Genomic DNA, 15,726 nt, shown 5'->3' with positions numbered 1-15,726 from the left:
GGGAAAAAAAAAAAGGTTAATATCAGACAACTTCAGATTATTTCAGAAAATTTCAGACAAATAAGTTTTAAAATTTCAGATAAATTCCAGACAGAATCAGATAGCTGGCCTAAAATTTGAGTAATTTATTGCCTATTTTCATAATATCAAAATTTTATACTCCGTAATAAGTTTTACTAATAGACAATTAAAAATAATTTTGGTCAAGGTTAAACTAGTACAAGAGCTTTTTGACGGGAAACTAAAGTTCAAGTTTCCCTAATAAATTACATAGTTATAATAAAGGATAGATATATCTGGACATGTCTTCAGAACTCTTGCGCCATTTGAATAACCGAGTTATCTTTGTTAATGTTCCACCACCTACAGCACATCAGTCTGCACTCTAATTGTCATCCTTGAGATCAGCTACACAAGAATCATGGGATGCTGACAGAAGTTGCTGAGCTTCAGAAAACGCAGATTCGTTCTCATCGGCAGAGTACAGTATTTTCTTAATCGCAACAGCCAACTGCAACAGGTGACAACAACAGGAGAAACGTTACAGTTAGCCAATCCGAAAGCAATCTAAAGCATAGATAATTTACATAGAGAGTTCATCAATTTTTAAGGGTGGACAAACTTCTCAAACTTCTTTCTCCCAAGAGTCCCAACACTTTAAACAGCCCTAATAAATAAGCTAGAAATCACTTTAAGATTTGTCAACAAACCACATTTAAAGATCATTTATCACTACTTTTTAATATAACACCCCCAATCTTTTGGACCTAAACTATACGAGAATTTGGCTCAGGAACCTCAATTTCAGACATCTTTTAGTAAAGGTTTAACCATCAGTCAGATTTTGATATGGTTCTAGGAATATATTCCAGGAACATTGATCGACAAAAGACTTAAGAAGGAAAAAAAATTGAAAGCTGGTAACGCTGTAATGTTGGAGAATAACAAGGCTCAATTACTTCATTAATCACTCAACTAAGTCCTAAAACTCGCAATAAATCAAGCAAATTGCTTCATCCCAGATCAGTTCACAAAGAAATTCCGTGCTAGCCATCACTATCTTATTCCATATAAAAGGTCTGAGCCAATAAAATCCTGGAATTTCATCATGAGATAGTTGAGACTGGGACGATCCAAGATTCCAAGGGGAAGGGGAAATCTCATAGCTACTAGTGGAGTCGAAATTCTTCCAATCCTCGTTAATTGTGACAGAAACATTAAGCAAAGCCTGATACGAGTACTACATCTGCACCCTACTAAGCCCCTTCCTTAAAACTGGCTTAACTTTCTGATCACTGTGTTGAAATTGGAACTTGGAAGCACATACCATTTGACAATATACAAAATAAACAATCAGTCTGAATGACCATGAGAAAAGTTTGTATTTTTAGCAAATTCTCACCGGCAGAGTATCCACTTCAGAAGCCTGACAAAGCATTTCAATATCCCTCAATTTTCCAAAGTAGAAGTCTCGTTCTTTTTCCAACAGGTCCGCTGAAAGCTTTAGATCAGTAACCTGTGTGAAGAAGTTGATTTTAGCAAAGAAGCCGGGATGTGGCTATATTTAAAGATAGTGACCATTTTTACTCAAATTACAACTACATTGAATACAACTACATCGAAATGAGAAATCAAAAGCATAAAAAGGCCTTCAAGCATGATTGGGAGAAGAGCCCCACACTATTACTTAAGTGACCATTTTTACTCAAATTACAGCAACCAAGCATGCAAACACAGGCATGAGTGGGAGAAGAGCCCCACACTATTACTTTAGTGGCTTTCTCATTAGTATGTTAACCAAAGTATACGTGTGACACTGAACCAATTGTTTTAAATCATCTAAATCACACAGTTAACAAGCAGCTAAATAGAACTATCATACAATACACCAGAATCAGCATTATTACAACAGAAAAAGAACTTCCAATTCTATAGAAAGCATTAAATTAAGGAACCTGAGAAAGAGGGGCAAATGAAATGAAAGAAGCAAAGTGCTGTTGCAGTTAAAGAGAAAACTTATACCTCCTGAGTCAAATTCTGAACTTCTTCTGAATAGTCAACCTCACCAGGAGGGGAGGGAGCCTTCCCTTGTTTGAGGCCTATAAGAAAGGACATAGGTAAAACATGCAAGGGATTCAACATGCTGAGTACTCGTAACTATAAGAACAGGAAGAAAGATTTGGTGGTACAAAAAAAAAAGCAAGGTATAGGCTGACCAGCAGTTTTTCTAGGACCAACTCTATCACCAGATCCAGAATTAGGCAAATTGTTTCCCTGCAAAGACTTTGAATTCTTCTGTGTTGTCCTCAAAGGTCGATTACCACCCTTACATCTTCGCTCTACTGGGTCATAGTTCCTGCATAAAGAACAAATTTGATAAAATAGGGAATATAAATTCATCAGTAAATAAATACAATTGTAGATACTAGATATTTAAAAGCACAACTCATGCAATAAAAAACAGAATAAGATTGCATACTCATTCATCATTCCACCATTGATGGAATCACAATAGCGCTTCAACCACTGCAGAAACTCCAGATTGTCCAAAGTTCGAGCTTTTACAAGCTTATTAACGTCAATATGCTGAAAGTATTAATAAACAAAAGTCATATTAACTACTTGAAAAAATGCTTTTCCATTTATTATGCAACCTAATTTAAAATTTGGTTACAGCTGAAGGCTTTACAGTGTAGGAACTGGGAACAGGAAGTAACAAACCTAAGCTATATGAAACCAACTACTTGGAAAATCTGATGGATACTGACATATGAGACTATCAAGAGTATGAAAATATCCAACAAAACATGTAAGAGGGGCCATAAACTCCTAAGAAGCCTTTAATAGAATTCCTCATGTCCTCGTATGAAACCCACAATTTGCAGGAAAAACATCAGATTATCATGATAACTCGTTACAAATGCAAATGAGTTATAACATGTCTCTTAATCACCAGAACAGTATTAACCATGCATTATTGCATTCTTCTATTTTCATGGCAATTATTTCCAATGAGTTCTTCAGCTTCATACAGCTGAATCATAGTAACTGACTAATTGTGGTCTCACAGTACTTTGAGTGACAATTCATATTTTTCTTGTGCATAGTAATTCAAGGCAACCACAGTGCAATGCAGGTACATATATCGATCTCATTGCTCCAATCAGATTATATTGCATTGTACAAGTTGGGAAAGAGAAATCAAGAACTAGGGGGCATATTGATGAGAAGATAATCATGAAACATCTATAATTACCTTATCAATTTTTAACTTGCTGAAAACATCTTGCAAAATCTTATAATTCTGGATATAATCATATTCTGTCTTGCCATCAAAGTTCACCTACAAACAAAACAAACTCCGTCAACTCCATTGAAGGTATACCGAATGGATTTACAAGCTTTGTAATAAAATCAGACAAAGAAAAAACTTCATACCTTGTGCATGGGAACAACTCCTGGATATATCATGTCCATCATTTGACATTGCACTGCGCCAGATGCAGCCTATTCACCGCATCATAAATACATAAATGTAAAACAAATTATATTAATGGGGATAACAAGAAAAAAGATGCAAACACATTCATCATATACATTATACTCAAAAGAATGAGATAACAACCGGATATTGAAACCTTATATGGCTATGGGAGGAAAAAGACTATGCCAGCAGACAGTATAGCTAGCACTCACATTGTATTCAAATTAACAGAAACATAAATTTCCATAAACAATACTCAGGTGATGTATTCAGCTTTAGTGCTTTTGTTTAAACCAGCAATACTGATGGAATAAAGCAGAGAATCTGATGATCTAAGCACGTAAATCTTCTGTCATTCAACAGTCATGGTCCTAGTTACTCTTCTCCAAAACCCCAACAAAGTTACTAAAAGAAACGAAATAGATCTTACTATCCACCATTCCAATTCACACAGATCTCCACTTCTGCCAACTGAAGAATTCAAACCCATCATTCCACAAAATATCCATCACAAAGAACATGTCTTCAGCAAGTCTAAAGCATAACATTTCCCCATTTGGGGTGGATTTGATAGTTGGCTTTACTATGAGTAAAAAATATTACCAAGTTATAGCCTCTAACACACTATTAAATGACAATTACAGCCTCATTTTCCTTTGTTCCTAAATCTTAAAACTTAAATTTCATGTAACAGTAAAGCACTTTCTAATTAGAATTTTTCTCTTACCAAAAACCATTGTGCAACGTCAATAGGGTCATAAACTCGTAATGTGGATGCCAACAAGCTTAGTTGGTTAAAGGTTTACATGCATTACCCAATACAAATCGAAACATACCGACATCACTACCTTTAGTACAAAAAACACAACAAACAAAACATAAAAAAAGGGGTCATAATCATGGGAAGTGGCACTAAACTAGGCACTCCTTAACCAAATATGCAAATTCTTTTTTTTTTCAGTGTTTTGAAGGTGGAACTCAAAGTCCGGAGATCGAATCCCGTCTACATAATTGTTGGCTTTCTTTACTCCAAAGAAACAATATAAAAAAAGCATTTTTTTACATAGACTAACAATGTACATCCAAAATCTGAAACCACCCAACAGAAATTCCAACACCACATTCCTACATTTACAAAATTCCAGAAGAAAGAACAATTAATAAAAATTTGAATCATATCAAAATTCCAAAATTCTTATAAAATTCAAATTTCAAAACAAAAAATCAAAAAAAAAAAAAAAAAAATTGAAAGGAAGTATAAATGTATATACCTCTTCAATTCTAGAGAGATTAAGTTGAAGGCTGTTATTAATCCATTGCAAAATCTCATTCCTCCCCACAAAATATGCACTGTCCATCATTCCAATATTCGACGCCATACTTTCTCTCTCTTCTCAATTCTTACCAAAATGTGCAACTTTCTGAAAAAACCCAATTGAAATCTGGGTCTTTTAATACAAATTCTAAAACCTCCAACCCAAATTCTGAAAAATAAAAATGGGTTTTAATTGTTGGGTTTATTTAAATCAAAAGAGGAAATTTGAGGAATGGGAATTGAATAGAGGAGACCCCACGCCTTTATTGAAAAGAACGTTAAAGAATTATGGGTAAGCGTTATTAATACAATTAATTAATTTAGGGTTCCGCCATTATTAATTACATTCGAGAAATGATGTGACAATTGGGTTTGTATGTGAAGAGAATGCAAAGAGGGACAAAAGGCTGGCAAACACCCGGTAAAGAATGAAGGATGTTTACAACCCACCCATGAGATGTTCAACTTTTAATTTTTTTTTTTTTTTGGTACGGAGAAACTGCTAACGGTCCGTTTGGTAAGTGATTATATGTTGTAACAATTGACAGTAATAAATTGATAATGCAAATGATTTCTTAACATATTAGAATTATCTTATTGGTATGATGTTTATATGATTTTTTTTTCCGAGGAAAATCTTCTCCTATAATGAGTGGTGAGAATCAACCTTTGAAAGTCGGAGAACTAGTCAACTACTCTAGTCTCCTATCCCATTGATATATGTATAATAATTTATACCTATGTAGTAATATAAATCCAATTTGAACTTTATTAACTAAAGTAGTTGGTATCCCAAATATCCTCTATATTCAAACTCTAATAAGTTAAGGCTATGTACTCTAAATAAGGAGTACAATACAAACATGTTGGTGGAATGACTGGAATCTATACCTTGATATAATTGCATGCTTGGATCCCAAGACAGGAATTCTTTAGAGAGTTGCTTGTTAAGTGCATCATTACTAGTCATGTGATATTGTGAGAAGCAACAACACAAGCTTCAGCCTAGCTAAAGTTTATAGACATCACAAGAGCAAAGCAAAAAAATGTTAACAGGCTTTAATCTGACTCATACAGCCTTTGACAGTTATAAAAATATCATTCATAAACTTAACAATTATTCATATTGTATAAAGTATTAAAGTATAATTATCACTTTATCAGCAATGAATAAGAAAGGAAATTATATATATAATATATAGAAAATGAGAATGTTGCTCCAGATCCGGCACTATGGGATTGTGGAAACTTCCCTTTTAGGTAATTAATAATCATTTAGACAATTAGACAGGTAGGTCAACCACCCCCTTCTTTAAGTTTTACAAGACTTTGACCTCATAATTATGTGTAATAATGATACTTTTATTAATAAGAAATGTACTAATGTATGTTGATCTTATCTAATGATCCCTGCTTTGAGAGAAATGCTTAGCAATTCTTGCTAACATTAATCATCTTGCTGATAAGTTCATCTCCTTTCAACAAGGGCTTAATTTGAAGGATTAGTTGTACTTGTAATGTAAGTTGTAATCTTGAAGGGGAAGTTGTAGGATTTGTGTGATAGTAGTAATGAAAGCTGTGCTACTTGAGCATGAGTCTAGATTTTTATGAGTTAGCACAATTGAGGGTTCGTTGTGTTCGTTTACTTGAAACAAGTTTTTATGACTAATTAGGTGCAACTAGGGCTGGTTAGGTTCAATCAGGTGTAAACACAAGGTGAAATTTAAGGTTAATTAACTCTAGATAATTAGGGTCTGTTCTCATTGAATGAACTCAGTTGAACTGAACTGAAATGAATATTTTATAAGAGAAGGAAATTAGGAGGTGAAGTGAACTGAAGTGAACTGAATTGGGCTGAGTTGAACTGAACTGAATTGAATTTCAACGTATGAGAATAAGCCCTAAGTTTAGATGATCTTAGGTGAAGAAAATGCCCCTTAAGTTCAACTTAAACTCGTTAATTAATTCAAGAATGTTTTAAGCCATGGTATATTAGTCATTTAGTCTATTAGACGGAATTCAAATCATACTTAATTCTTGTTAAATCATTCTATGGTATATATAATTTCTCTATACTAATGATGACGTGAAATTAAAGTTGTAGGAAACTAGGGTGAGTACCAAAATAATTGTTTACAAATTGTTCGAAATCCATTTGGTCATAATTTGCTTACTCGTGTAGTCATTTGTAAAGCTATATTACTTATACACTCGTATATTGAATAGTAAAAATTAAACAAGTCAAATTAAAACATACAAATTATTATTTGAATTTTACAATAATTTTTTTTTTAATAAAATGATGGTTCTTAAGTTTTCTTGTCCCAAATTAACTTCTTAATAGTTTGAATTAGATTAAACCCGTGCGATGCACGGTTTGTTTGATTTTTAAAAAATAATTTTTTTATATTAATTTGCTAAAATTTGTGATATATTTAGATAAAATTCCTAATATTAAAAGGTAATATATAATATTTAATTAATTTAAACTTCGAAATTTCATTTGCCAATTTTGCCTACGTGACATTTGAATTATTTAATTCTAAAAAAATTTAATAATCTTGGTTTCAAAAAAAAAACAATAATAATAATCTCTTATTTAATTAGCTACAACAAAAATTTATAATCCTACATGACGCGCTAAGAAAACTAAATCCCACGTGGCTCTTCAAAAACTCGGGAAAAAACTCCCCTTTATATATATATATATATATATATATATATATATATATATATATATATATATATATATATATATATATATATATATATATATATATATACTAGATGAAGCCCGTGCGATGCACGGTTTTTTTTTTTTATTTGTGAGCTAAAATTTGTTATATATTTAGATAAAATTCTTAATATTAAAAGATAATATTTAATATTTAATTAATTTAAACTTAAAAATCTATTCGCCAATTTTGCTTACGTGGCATTTGAATTATTTAATTCTAAAAGAAATTAATAATCTCTTATTTAATTGGCTACTACTAAGATTTATAATCCTACATGACGCGCTGAGAAAATTAGATCCTCCGTGGCTCTCTAAAAACTCGGGAAAAAACTTCCTTTTAAATATATATTCTAGTTTTGTACCCCGGCGATGCCCGGGTAGTTCATGGACTTTTAAGATAAAATTATACTATTATAAGTCAATTTGATTGAATATAGAATTCTAAATTAATTTTTTTTTTCTACAAAATCAATCTACGTGGTACGATACTTGGCGAAAAATTAAAACACTAAATGATGTTGTCTTGTGGCCTAATTATAAATTTATTATTTGATATTTTATCGAAGAAATAACTCTAAACTAATAATCTTATTCTAAAATTCTATCCTAATTTGATTGAATAGAATTCTTACCTAATTTTTTTTGTCATATGAAATCTATCTAAGGTGGCACGACACTTGACGGTTTTTTTTTATCATATGAAGTCTATTTAAATCTATCCAACGTTATTTTGTATAGATCTTGTGAATGCGGAGTTTTGTGCCCCGTGCAATGTTCGGGTTGTTTATGAAATCTATTTAAATCTATCCAACGTGGTGCGACACTCAAATTTTATTTTATCAAAAATAAAACTCTAAACTATTATCCTAAAATTCTATCCAAATTTGATTCAAAATAGAATTTCAAACTAATTTTTTATTTTTTTTTATCTTATGGAGTCTATTTAAATTTATCCAACGTGGCGCAACACTTGGCGAAAAGTTAGAATGCCAAGTGTCGCTGCCTCGTGACCTAGGTAAAAGTTTAACTTTATATCTTAGTTACTAGTTTTATGTCTCGTACGATGCCTGGGTTGTTTATTGAATTATAAAATAAATTTTTAATCTTTATACGATTGTGAAGTATATTATTTTAACCGATTAGTATATATTATAAATGTATGTTTTACGCTTTGAATTATTTCCTTTGCCCAAAAAATATTATGATACAAAAAATAATTTATTAATTTTTAAGAATTATAATCTAATAATTTTTTTAATAAAATTATAATTGAATTTGTACATTTGAAATATTGGTATTTTATCGAAAATAAAACTAATTTTATCCTAAAATTCTATCCAAATAGAATTTTAAATTAACTATTTTTATCTTATGAGGTCTATTTAAATCTATCCAAAGTGGCGAAAAGTTAGAACGCCAAGTGTCGCAGCCTCGTGACCTGGCTAAAAGTTTAGCTTTATAGTTATATATGATTAGATTAGATTGAAGTTAGTCGGTATTATATCATTATTTATCAAGACAATTACTTTTTACTATTATAGAGTGAAGATACATATTGAATTGTGCTCGATATTTTTTATTTTATTTTATTATTAATAGCAAGCTAATTTAGCTAATCTCAAATATGTTTTGCTAGCCGGAATTCGAACTTATAGTACATTATGAAATTTAAATTTTTTAGCAAAAGTATTTCAAATTGATTCAATTTATGGCTTGATATTTTTTGTCGTTTAATATGTGCTCGATATATAAATTATAAAAATCGGCATGTATGTTTAAGAAGAAATTAGGCCTTCATATAATTTTTTTACTTTTTCAATTGAGATAGGTTAAATAAGTTTCATTTATTTTGCTACTTGTTTTAGTTTTTGTTGCTTAAAAAACCAAACCTCTTTCCAAGTTTCATTTATTTTAATTTGCTACTTTTATTTTTGAATAGTTTTAATTTGCTACTTGTTTTAGTTTTTGTTGCTTAAAAAACCAAACTTCTTTCCATTGAAGGAGCCCTTATTTATCTCTATGATAAACGAAGAGGCAAAATTGGAAAACTCGCTACTTTTTACTTAAAGCAATAGTTTTACCTCAAACCACTATTTTAAATAATGGATTTACTTATAGACATTGCAAAATCACGAGTTTATTTAAGCCCTATTTACTTCACCTTAAAATATATATTAAAAAAATAATAATAATTTTCATTCAATGAAAATAATTTAAGTTTTAAAAAAAATAGTTCAGTAAAAATGATATCAGCTCAATAAAAATCATTAATTTTAAAGAATAAAGCTCTGTTCACTTCATTTTATTTTTGCTGATTGAAATTAATTTTACAGAATTCATTTTTGCCGAACTTAAATTATTTCACTGAACTTAAATTAATTCATTGAACTAAAGTTATTTTTATTGATAATCTATTACTTCGTATAATTCTTTTATTTATTTATTTATTTTGAAAGATCCTATAATTCTTTTTTAATATTACTGATATTTACTGAATTGTGAACAGACCTAAATATTATTAAGAATTAGTGAAAATAATTTTAAAAATATTTTGATTTAGTAAGATTAATTTGAGAAAGTAAAAACAATTTTAAATTTTTAATTCATCACTAATAAAGTGAAGTGAAAAAGGGTTAAAATTTTGCCATTTATTACGAGTTACAACTATAGACACTCCGTCCCACTTTCGCACCAAACCAAAACCACACTCGCACCTCTCTTGTCCTCCTCCGCCGCCGCAAATGGCGTTCCTCCGAGCACGCACCACCCTTCTAACCACCTTCCGCCGCACCTTCTCTTCCTCCTCCTCAACCCCCATCAACGAAACCAAACCCCCAAAAATGGCCGACTATCTCCTAACCAACGATCTCGCCTCCCAAATCGGCACTTCAATGCCCATCTCAATGATGCGAATCGGAACCCTAATCCACAACATCGAGCTCCGACCCAGTGAAGGGGGCAAGCTCGTCCGCTCTGCCGGCACCGTCGCTAAAATCCTCAAGGAACCCTCGTCCACCCGCCGCGTCCTGGTTCGCCTCCCTTCTGGGGTTAGCAAGCTTATTGATACTCGATGTCGCGCTACAATTGGGTCTGTTTCGAACCCTTCTCATGGGGCCAAGAAGCTCAAGAAAGCTGGGAATAGTCGGTGGCTTGGAAGAAGACCGGTGGTTCGTGGTGTTGCTATGAACCCTATTGATCATCCTCATGGTGGTGGTGAAGGGAAGAGTAAAGGGCATTTGTCTGTTTCTCCTTGGGGTAAGCCTACTAAAGGTGGGTATAAGACTGCTTGTCCTAAGAAGAAGAATCGCCTTATTTAGGATCCTTTGATTTTGGGTAAGTTTGATTTTTTTTTTTTTGTTGAATAATTTGGTAAATTTTTTTATTTTGGTGAATTTGATTTGATATGAAAGTTATAATTTTGAGGTTCTTTTTTTATGTTTAAGTTATAATTATCATTTGGTTTTGTAGTTATTTTTATTTAAGCTGGTGGATTTTGGTTGTTTAGTTCAGTTCAGTGATAAGTGGGGTTCTTTGGTTGTGATTGAGAATATTTTACTTTTTTCCTATTTTTGGTGTTTGGTATCATGGAAATGATTTGAATGCACTGAATTCAATTCAAGCCGGTCGAATTTCTAAATTTGATCTTAATTTCATTGTGGAGGGAGGAAGTGGAAGTTTATATTGGTGATTGGAGAATAAGGGGTGAATTAGAAGAAAATGGCGTGGAGATTAGTTGAGGAGGGGTTTAAAATGACATTGGCTGCCGATCCAGCTGCTGATATCTCATGGATCATTCACATTCTGGAGTTACAAAGAAAGGTTGATTATATGCATTGTTTTATTGTGTCTTGTTATTATAACTACTTCTATTAGTTTTGGTTTTACATTGCCCCGTTTTTGTAAGGTTCTTAGCTTGATCGTTGGGTTTTTGTTCCTATCTTAGTTGAGAATGCCTTGTATGAGTATGATGATCAATTGGGAGCTTATTGTATGAAGGCAATCGTGCTTAATTTTGGTAGGATCTGACAGTTTGACAGTGAGTTATGCCAGCTTGCCAGGAGCTAGACTGCTAGAGGCTGAGCTATAATTATCATTTCGTTTCTCTAGTGAATTTTGGTTGTTCAATTCAGTTTAGTGATTAGTGGAGTTCTTTGTGACAGGCATTGCTTAAAATTTTCGTAATTTTGTGTTTGATATGAAGGAAGTGATTTGAAAGTGTTGAGTTTGATTCAAGTCGGTTGAATGTAGGAAGCTTTGGATGTTTTATTTTGAAAATAAGGGGTGAATATTAGGAGAATAAGGTAGGGTGATTAATGGAGGAGGGGTCTGAAATGGAGATACTGTAAGGATGGAGATGGAGATGGAGAATTTTTCAAAATTGTAAGATTCCCATATTAACTTATTCTATACCTTCTTATCATGGATTCCTCAACTGTTTGATTTTTGTTGAGGTCTTTTGGTTCCTATGGGCTATGGCACCCTGTTTTCTGGTCAATGCTTTAACATCACCAGTTCCTTATTTCTTTCAGCTGCTAATAAGTAATAAATACCTTGGATTTGATGATTTTAGATAATGATTCTTCTGACTTCCTTCACGGCAATAGGGAATTAGGGATAGGGTTGGGTTGGGTTGGTTAGTTCCAATGCACACAGACATTTATGTGCTGTAAGATGCGGTGATTCTAGTTTCAATACGTGTGGGAGTTGCCTACCTGGGGCTCCTTTAGATTATGGTTCTTGACCTTTTTTTTACTTACTAGTTGTGGGAGCGCTCCCTTCCCCCCCCCCCCCCAACCACCACAAATTTGCGTAAGTAAACTTTGGGAAATGCTAATCGCGGTTGGTGAAGGTTGATTAAAATGCATGGTGGTTAGAGCATAAATTCACCTAATCGATATCAGTGAGGATGATTTTTTATCAACATGTTTATTGGATATGGACTCAAGGTATTCTATGAAAATCATTATAGGATAGTTGATAGTATGACCCTCTAGTCAAACAAAAGAATTCACGAATGAAATAATCAGTGACTATTATATCTGAAACAGATGAAACATTATAAGAAATCTAATTGTAGGAATTAAATAATCGGTCTTGTCTTGGGAGATGTTTTAATGGATTTAACGTGTTTGATTTCTCTCTCCTTGTCTTGCGATATTGCTACAATTCCAGTAGATTAGAAGGAGGAGCAAAGATTAATAAGCTCACATTGGCTGGTAAATTCTTGAGGACGATCATGCAAAATGGTTTACAACAAACATTCATGTTCTCTCTACTAGCTTATTTATCCTCATTTAAGTTCCAAAAGAGAAGTAAGCCAGGTTGTTTTTATTCATTTTGAGGGATCTTTCTACAAAGATTTCATATGGGGCGCCTTGGAGATTTCACTGTCTAATATGTGATTTAATTGGATCACGCTACAAGAAACTCGTGGTTGATGTTATGTTTCCTCTACTGCAGTGAGTAGATTAAGATATCATGCTTCCCTTCGCCATGCGTAATTCCTGTAGAATGGGCTGTTAAATAATTATTACGGAGGTATTATTTAAGCTACTGGGTTTGTTTGTTCAATTTAGTTTAGTATTAGTGGGGTTCTTTGTTTGTGATTGGGAGTGATTTTTTGTCTTATTTGGTGCCTGACATGATAGAAATTTGAAATTTGATCTCAAATTCATTGTAGAGGGAGCTTTGGGAGTTTTATATTGGTTTTTGGATGCCAAGGGGTGAACATCCGGAGAAAAAGGTGTGGAGATTAGTGGAGGGGTTTGTAATCAAAAGGACATGGGCTACTAATCTAACTGAAATATTATGGATCATTCACATTTCGATTTAACAAAGGGAGTTTAATTTGGTGTAACACGCATTATTTTATTGAGCCTTGTTAGTTAAACTGTGAGCTTGATCATTGAGTTTCTAATCATATCGTAATTGGGAGTGATTTGTATGAGTATGATGATCGAATATTTGCTCGTTATCTAGCAGCTTATAGTGAAGATACTTGTGTTTAGTTCTGGTAGGAGCTGGTAGTGAGTTATGTAAGGAGCTATATAAGTGGTGCTCACTGAGGCCTTTTTGAAAAGGTTGCAACAATTGATGCTTCAAATTCAGGTCTTTAAGTAACATTTATGTTTTATGGAAAGCAGATTGGGGGTATTTGTATTATTGTATAGAAAGATCAATGATGGTGAAAATTCCATAATGTAACTGAAAGTTATTGGTTATGTCTTTGGGCATGCATTAGCTGAGGATCAAGATAGTGTGCTGAATTTTTAATGATTTTGTGACTAGCACATTTAGCCTGAATGTTTTCTGTTGCTTCTTTTTTGTTTTTCATTATAAGGTTAGAGAATTGTTCCCAATTTTAAAGATTCTCCTTGTCACGGATTCCTCCTCTGAGTGATTTTGTAGGGGCCTATTGGTTTCTTTGGTGCCCTTTTTGCCAACCCTCATCTCTTGGTTCTTTTGGTACATAGGTAATATTATGCTTTGGATGAACTTAGATTATATTACTCTTTTGACCCCCTTCGCGGAAATGGGGAATAAGGGATAGGGTTGGGTTGTTTGTTTTAAGATGTGATTCTAGCTTGATAACTTGTGAGAGTTGCCTACATGGGGATCTTCTCAATTATGATTCTTTTGACCTTTTTACTTATATATGGGGATCTAGGATAGGGGTATTGTTACTTTGACACTCACTCATACTATGGTTTATATTAAGATGTCAAGTGATTACTCTAACAATAAATATGAGTTGCCTAAAATAGATTTCTTTGGTCATCATTGACTTCAACTATGGTAATTTATGGAAGTAACAGAGGTCACAAAAGGTTGCAAAAATGGACCTAATAGAAGCATTTGAGTGTCGTGGAAAAGCCTTAAAAGAGAGCACGCAATCATTACTTGGGAGGCAGATTGTGGGTGGGATATGCAATGTTTGTATTGAAGATCTATTGATGGCCAGTGTTTCTTATTGAGGATTTTGATTTTTTGTGATCAGGCATGCGCTAGTAGATTACCAAGATATTGTTTTAAACATTCTATGTTTCCTAGTTTAATGGATGCTATTTACGCTAATGGTTACCTTGTGTAAATAGAATGTAGTGCTGAGATGTGTGGAGGTGATTTTTGTTCCTTTTGTGAGGGATCTTGTGACTTCATGATTTCACTTGATCACGCAACAGAGGTGGCTTGTATTTCACTTCATGAGTTTATCAATGTTTCAGATTATGCTTCTTTTCGGGGGTTGAGTATAGGAATAGGATTGGCTTGTATTTCACTTGTACACATCTTTTAAAAAATTATGTGGTTAGATTTCTATTGACTGTGACTTTAGTTGCCTTTGTATATATATGATCCATGAGAAGTTACTCGGTGTTTTGTTAAAAGACTTGGAATTCTTGCATCTTATGTACCTCAAACTGTTTTAATTTCCTGAAACCGTTGTTTGTATTTAATATTCTGCAATGCATCTTGATCCTTCAAAAAGACAACACCCTTTTTTCTTGAGAACTACTTCGTGCCTTCACTGCATATGAATTCACTATCAGTAATTCCCATGATAAATGAAGCATTTCCACATTTATAATTACTCTCCGATCTGCAGTTAGGTCATTCCAGCAGCTGCCATGTAAGTCTATTAGAACATCTTCAACTTCTGGTAATTTAGGAAGCGTTGGAATTCCAATAGAAGGCCTGATAGACATCCGTTGTGGCTTGTTCTGGAGTTGTGAAATATAACCAGTGTTAAGTGAGCTTTTCTGATCAACATACGTGACAGATCTAATGATAAAATACTTTTACATGTTCTTGGTTCTATTTTTTTGAAGATAGCTATGGTAACTAGTAAGTTTGGCTATGCTTCTTTGATGGAATGACGGTATAGTTTCTATTCTGTGGCCGGTCCTTTTAAGGTTTCCTTGCCATATTGCTTGATTGCTTCTTTCACGGTCCTGTTATCCGTTAATGCTTTCCTGTTTGGGATTTTGCTTCAGGAGAATATCCTTAGGATTAATGAATAATTTGATCCTGAAGTCCATTTTTTGTAGGTATTTCTTCGACCATCTTTTGGAAAAATTAATTTGGTATTACCTGCTAATTCACTAAGTGCTTGTATTGTTCATATTTATAGTACTGTTACTTCTTCCCTAAGGTGAAGGTTTAATAACTTGGATGTTAATCGATGACATGTGA

The 15,726-nt window shown here is 33.0% G+C and overlaps 2 protein-coding genes across 3 annotated transcripts; one reads left to right on the top strand and one right to left on the bottom strand.

Moving 5' to 3' along the window:
• Window positions 1-107: 107 nt before the first annotated feature.
• LOC110700567 (microtubule-associated protein RP/EB family member 1A-like) lies at window positions 108-5,576 on the bottom strand. The gene is made up of 8 exons (XM_021878121.1): window positions 4,756-5,576; window positions 3,439-3,507; window positions 3,257-3,343; window positions 2,480-2,586; window positions 2,217-2,356; window positions 2,023-2,099; window positions 1,403-1,516; window positions 108-511 (listed from the first exon to the last, which is right to left on the bottom strand). The coding sequence occupies exons 1-8, from the start codon at window positions 4,861-4,863 to the stop codon at window positions 386-388; spliced, it is 828 nt and encodes a 275-aa protein (XP_021733813.1). The 5' UTR covers window positions 4,864-5,576; the 3' UTR covers window positions 108-385.
• A 4,599-nt stretch (window positions 5,577-10,175) lies between these two features.
• LOC110700565 (60S ribosomal protein L2, mitochondrial-like) lies at window positions 10,176-15,631 on the top strand. 2 transcript variants are annotated; one of them, XM_021878119.1, is made up of 2 exons: window positions 10,176-10,869; window positions 15,582-15,631. In XM_021878119.1, the coding sequence occupies exon 1, from the start codon at window positions 10,278-10,280 to the stop codon at window positions 10,851-10,853; it is 576 nt and encodes a 191-aa protein (XP_021733811.1). In that variant the 5' UTR covers window positions 10,176-10,277; the 3' UTR covers window positions 10,854-10,869; window positions 15,582-15,631. The 2 variants fall into 2 exon arrangements, with proteins under 2 accessions (XP_021733811.1, XP_021733810.1); XM_021878118.1 differs by having other exon boundaries at window positions 10,177-10,869; window positions 15,140-15,631.
• The last annotated feature ends 95 nt before the right edge of the window (window positions 15,632-15,726 follow it).

The sequence above is a fragment of the Chenopodium quinoa genome, unplaced genomic scaffold, assembly GCF_001683475.1.
Source record: "Chenopodium quinoa cultivar QQ74 unplaced genomic scaffold, ASM168347v1, whole genome shotgun sequence".
Classification (NCBI taxonomy): Eukaryota; Viridiplantae; Streptophyta; class Magnoliopsida; order Caryophyllales; family Amaranthaceae; genus Chenopodium; species Chenopodium quinoa.
This window is presented reverse-complemented; position numbering and strand designations above follow the sequence as displayed.

Coding starts and splice junctions, on each gene's coding strand:
- LOC110700567 (XM_021878121.1), bottom strand. CDS start 4,863: ATGGCGTCGAATATTGGAATGATGGACAGTGCATATTTTGTGGGGAGG. Junction 2,357..2,479: donor AATGGTGGAATGATGAATGA/GTATGCAATCTT, acceptor TTCTTTATGCAG/GAACTATGACCCAGTAGAGC. Junction 512..1,402: donor CTGAAGTGGATACTCTGCCG/GTGAGAATTTGC, acceptor CACCTGTTGCAG/TTGGCTGTTGCGATTAAGAA.
- LOC110700565 (XM_021878119.1), top strand. CDS start 10,278: ATGGCGTTCCTCCGAGCACGCACCACCCTTCTAACCACCTTCCGCCGC.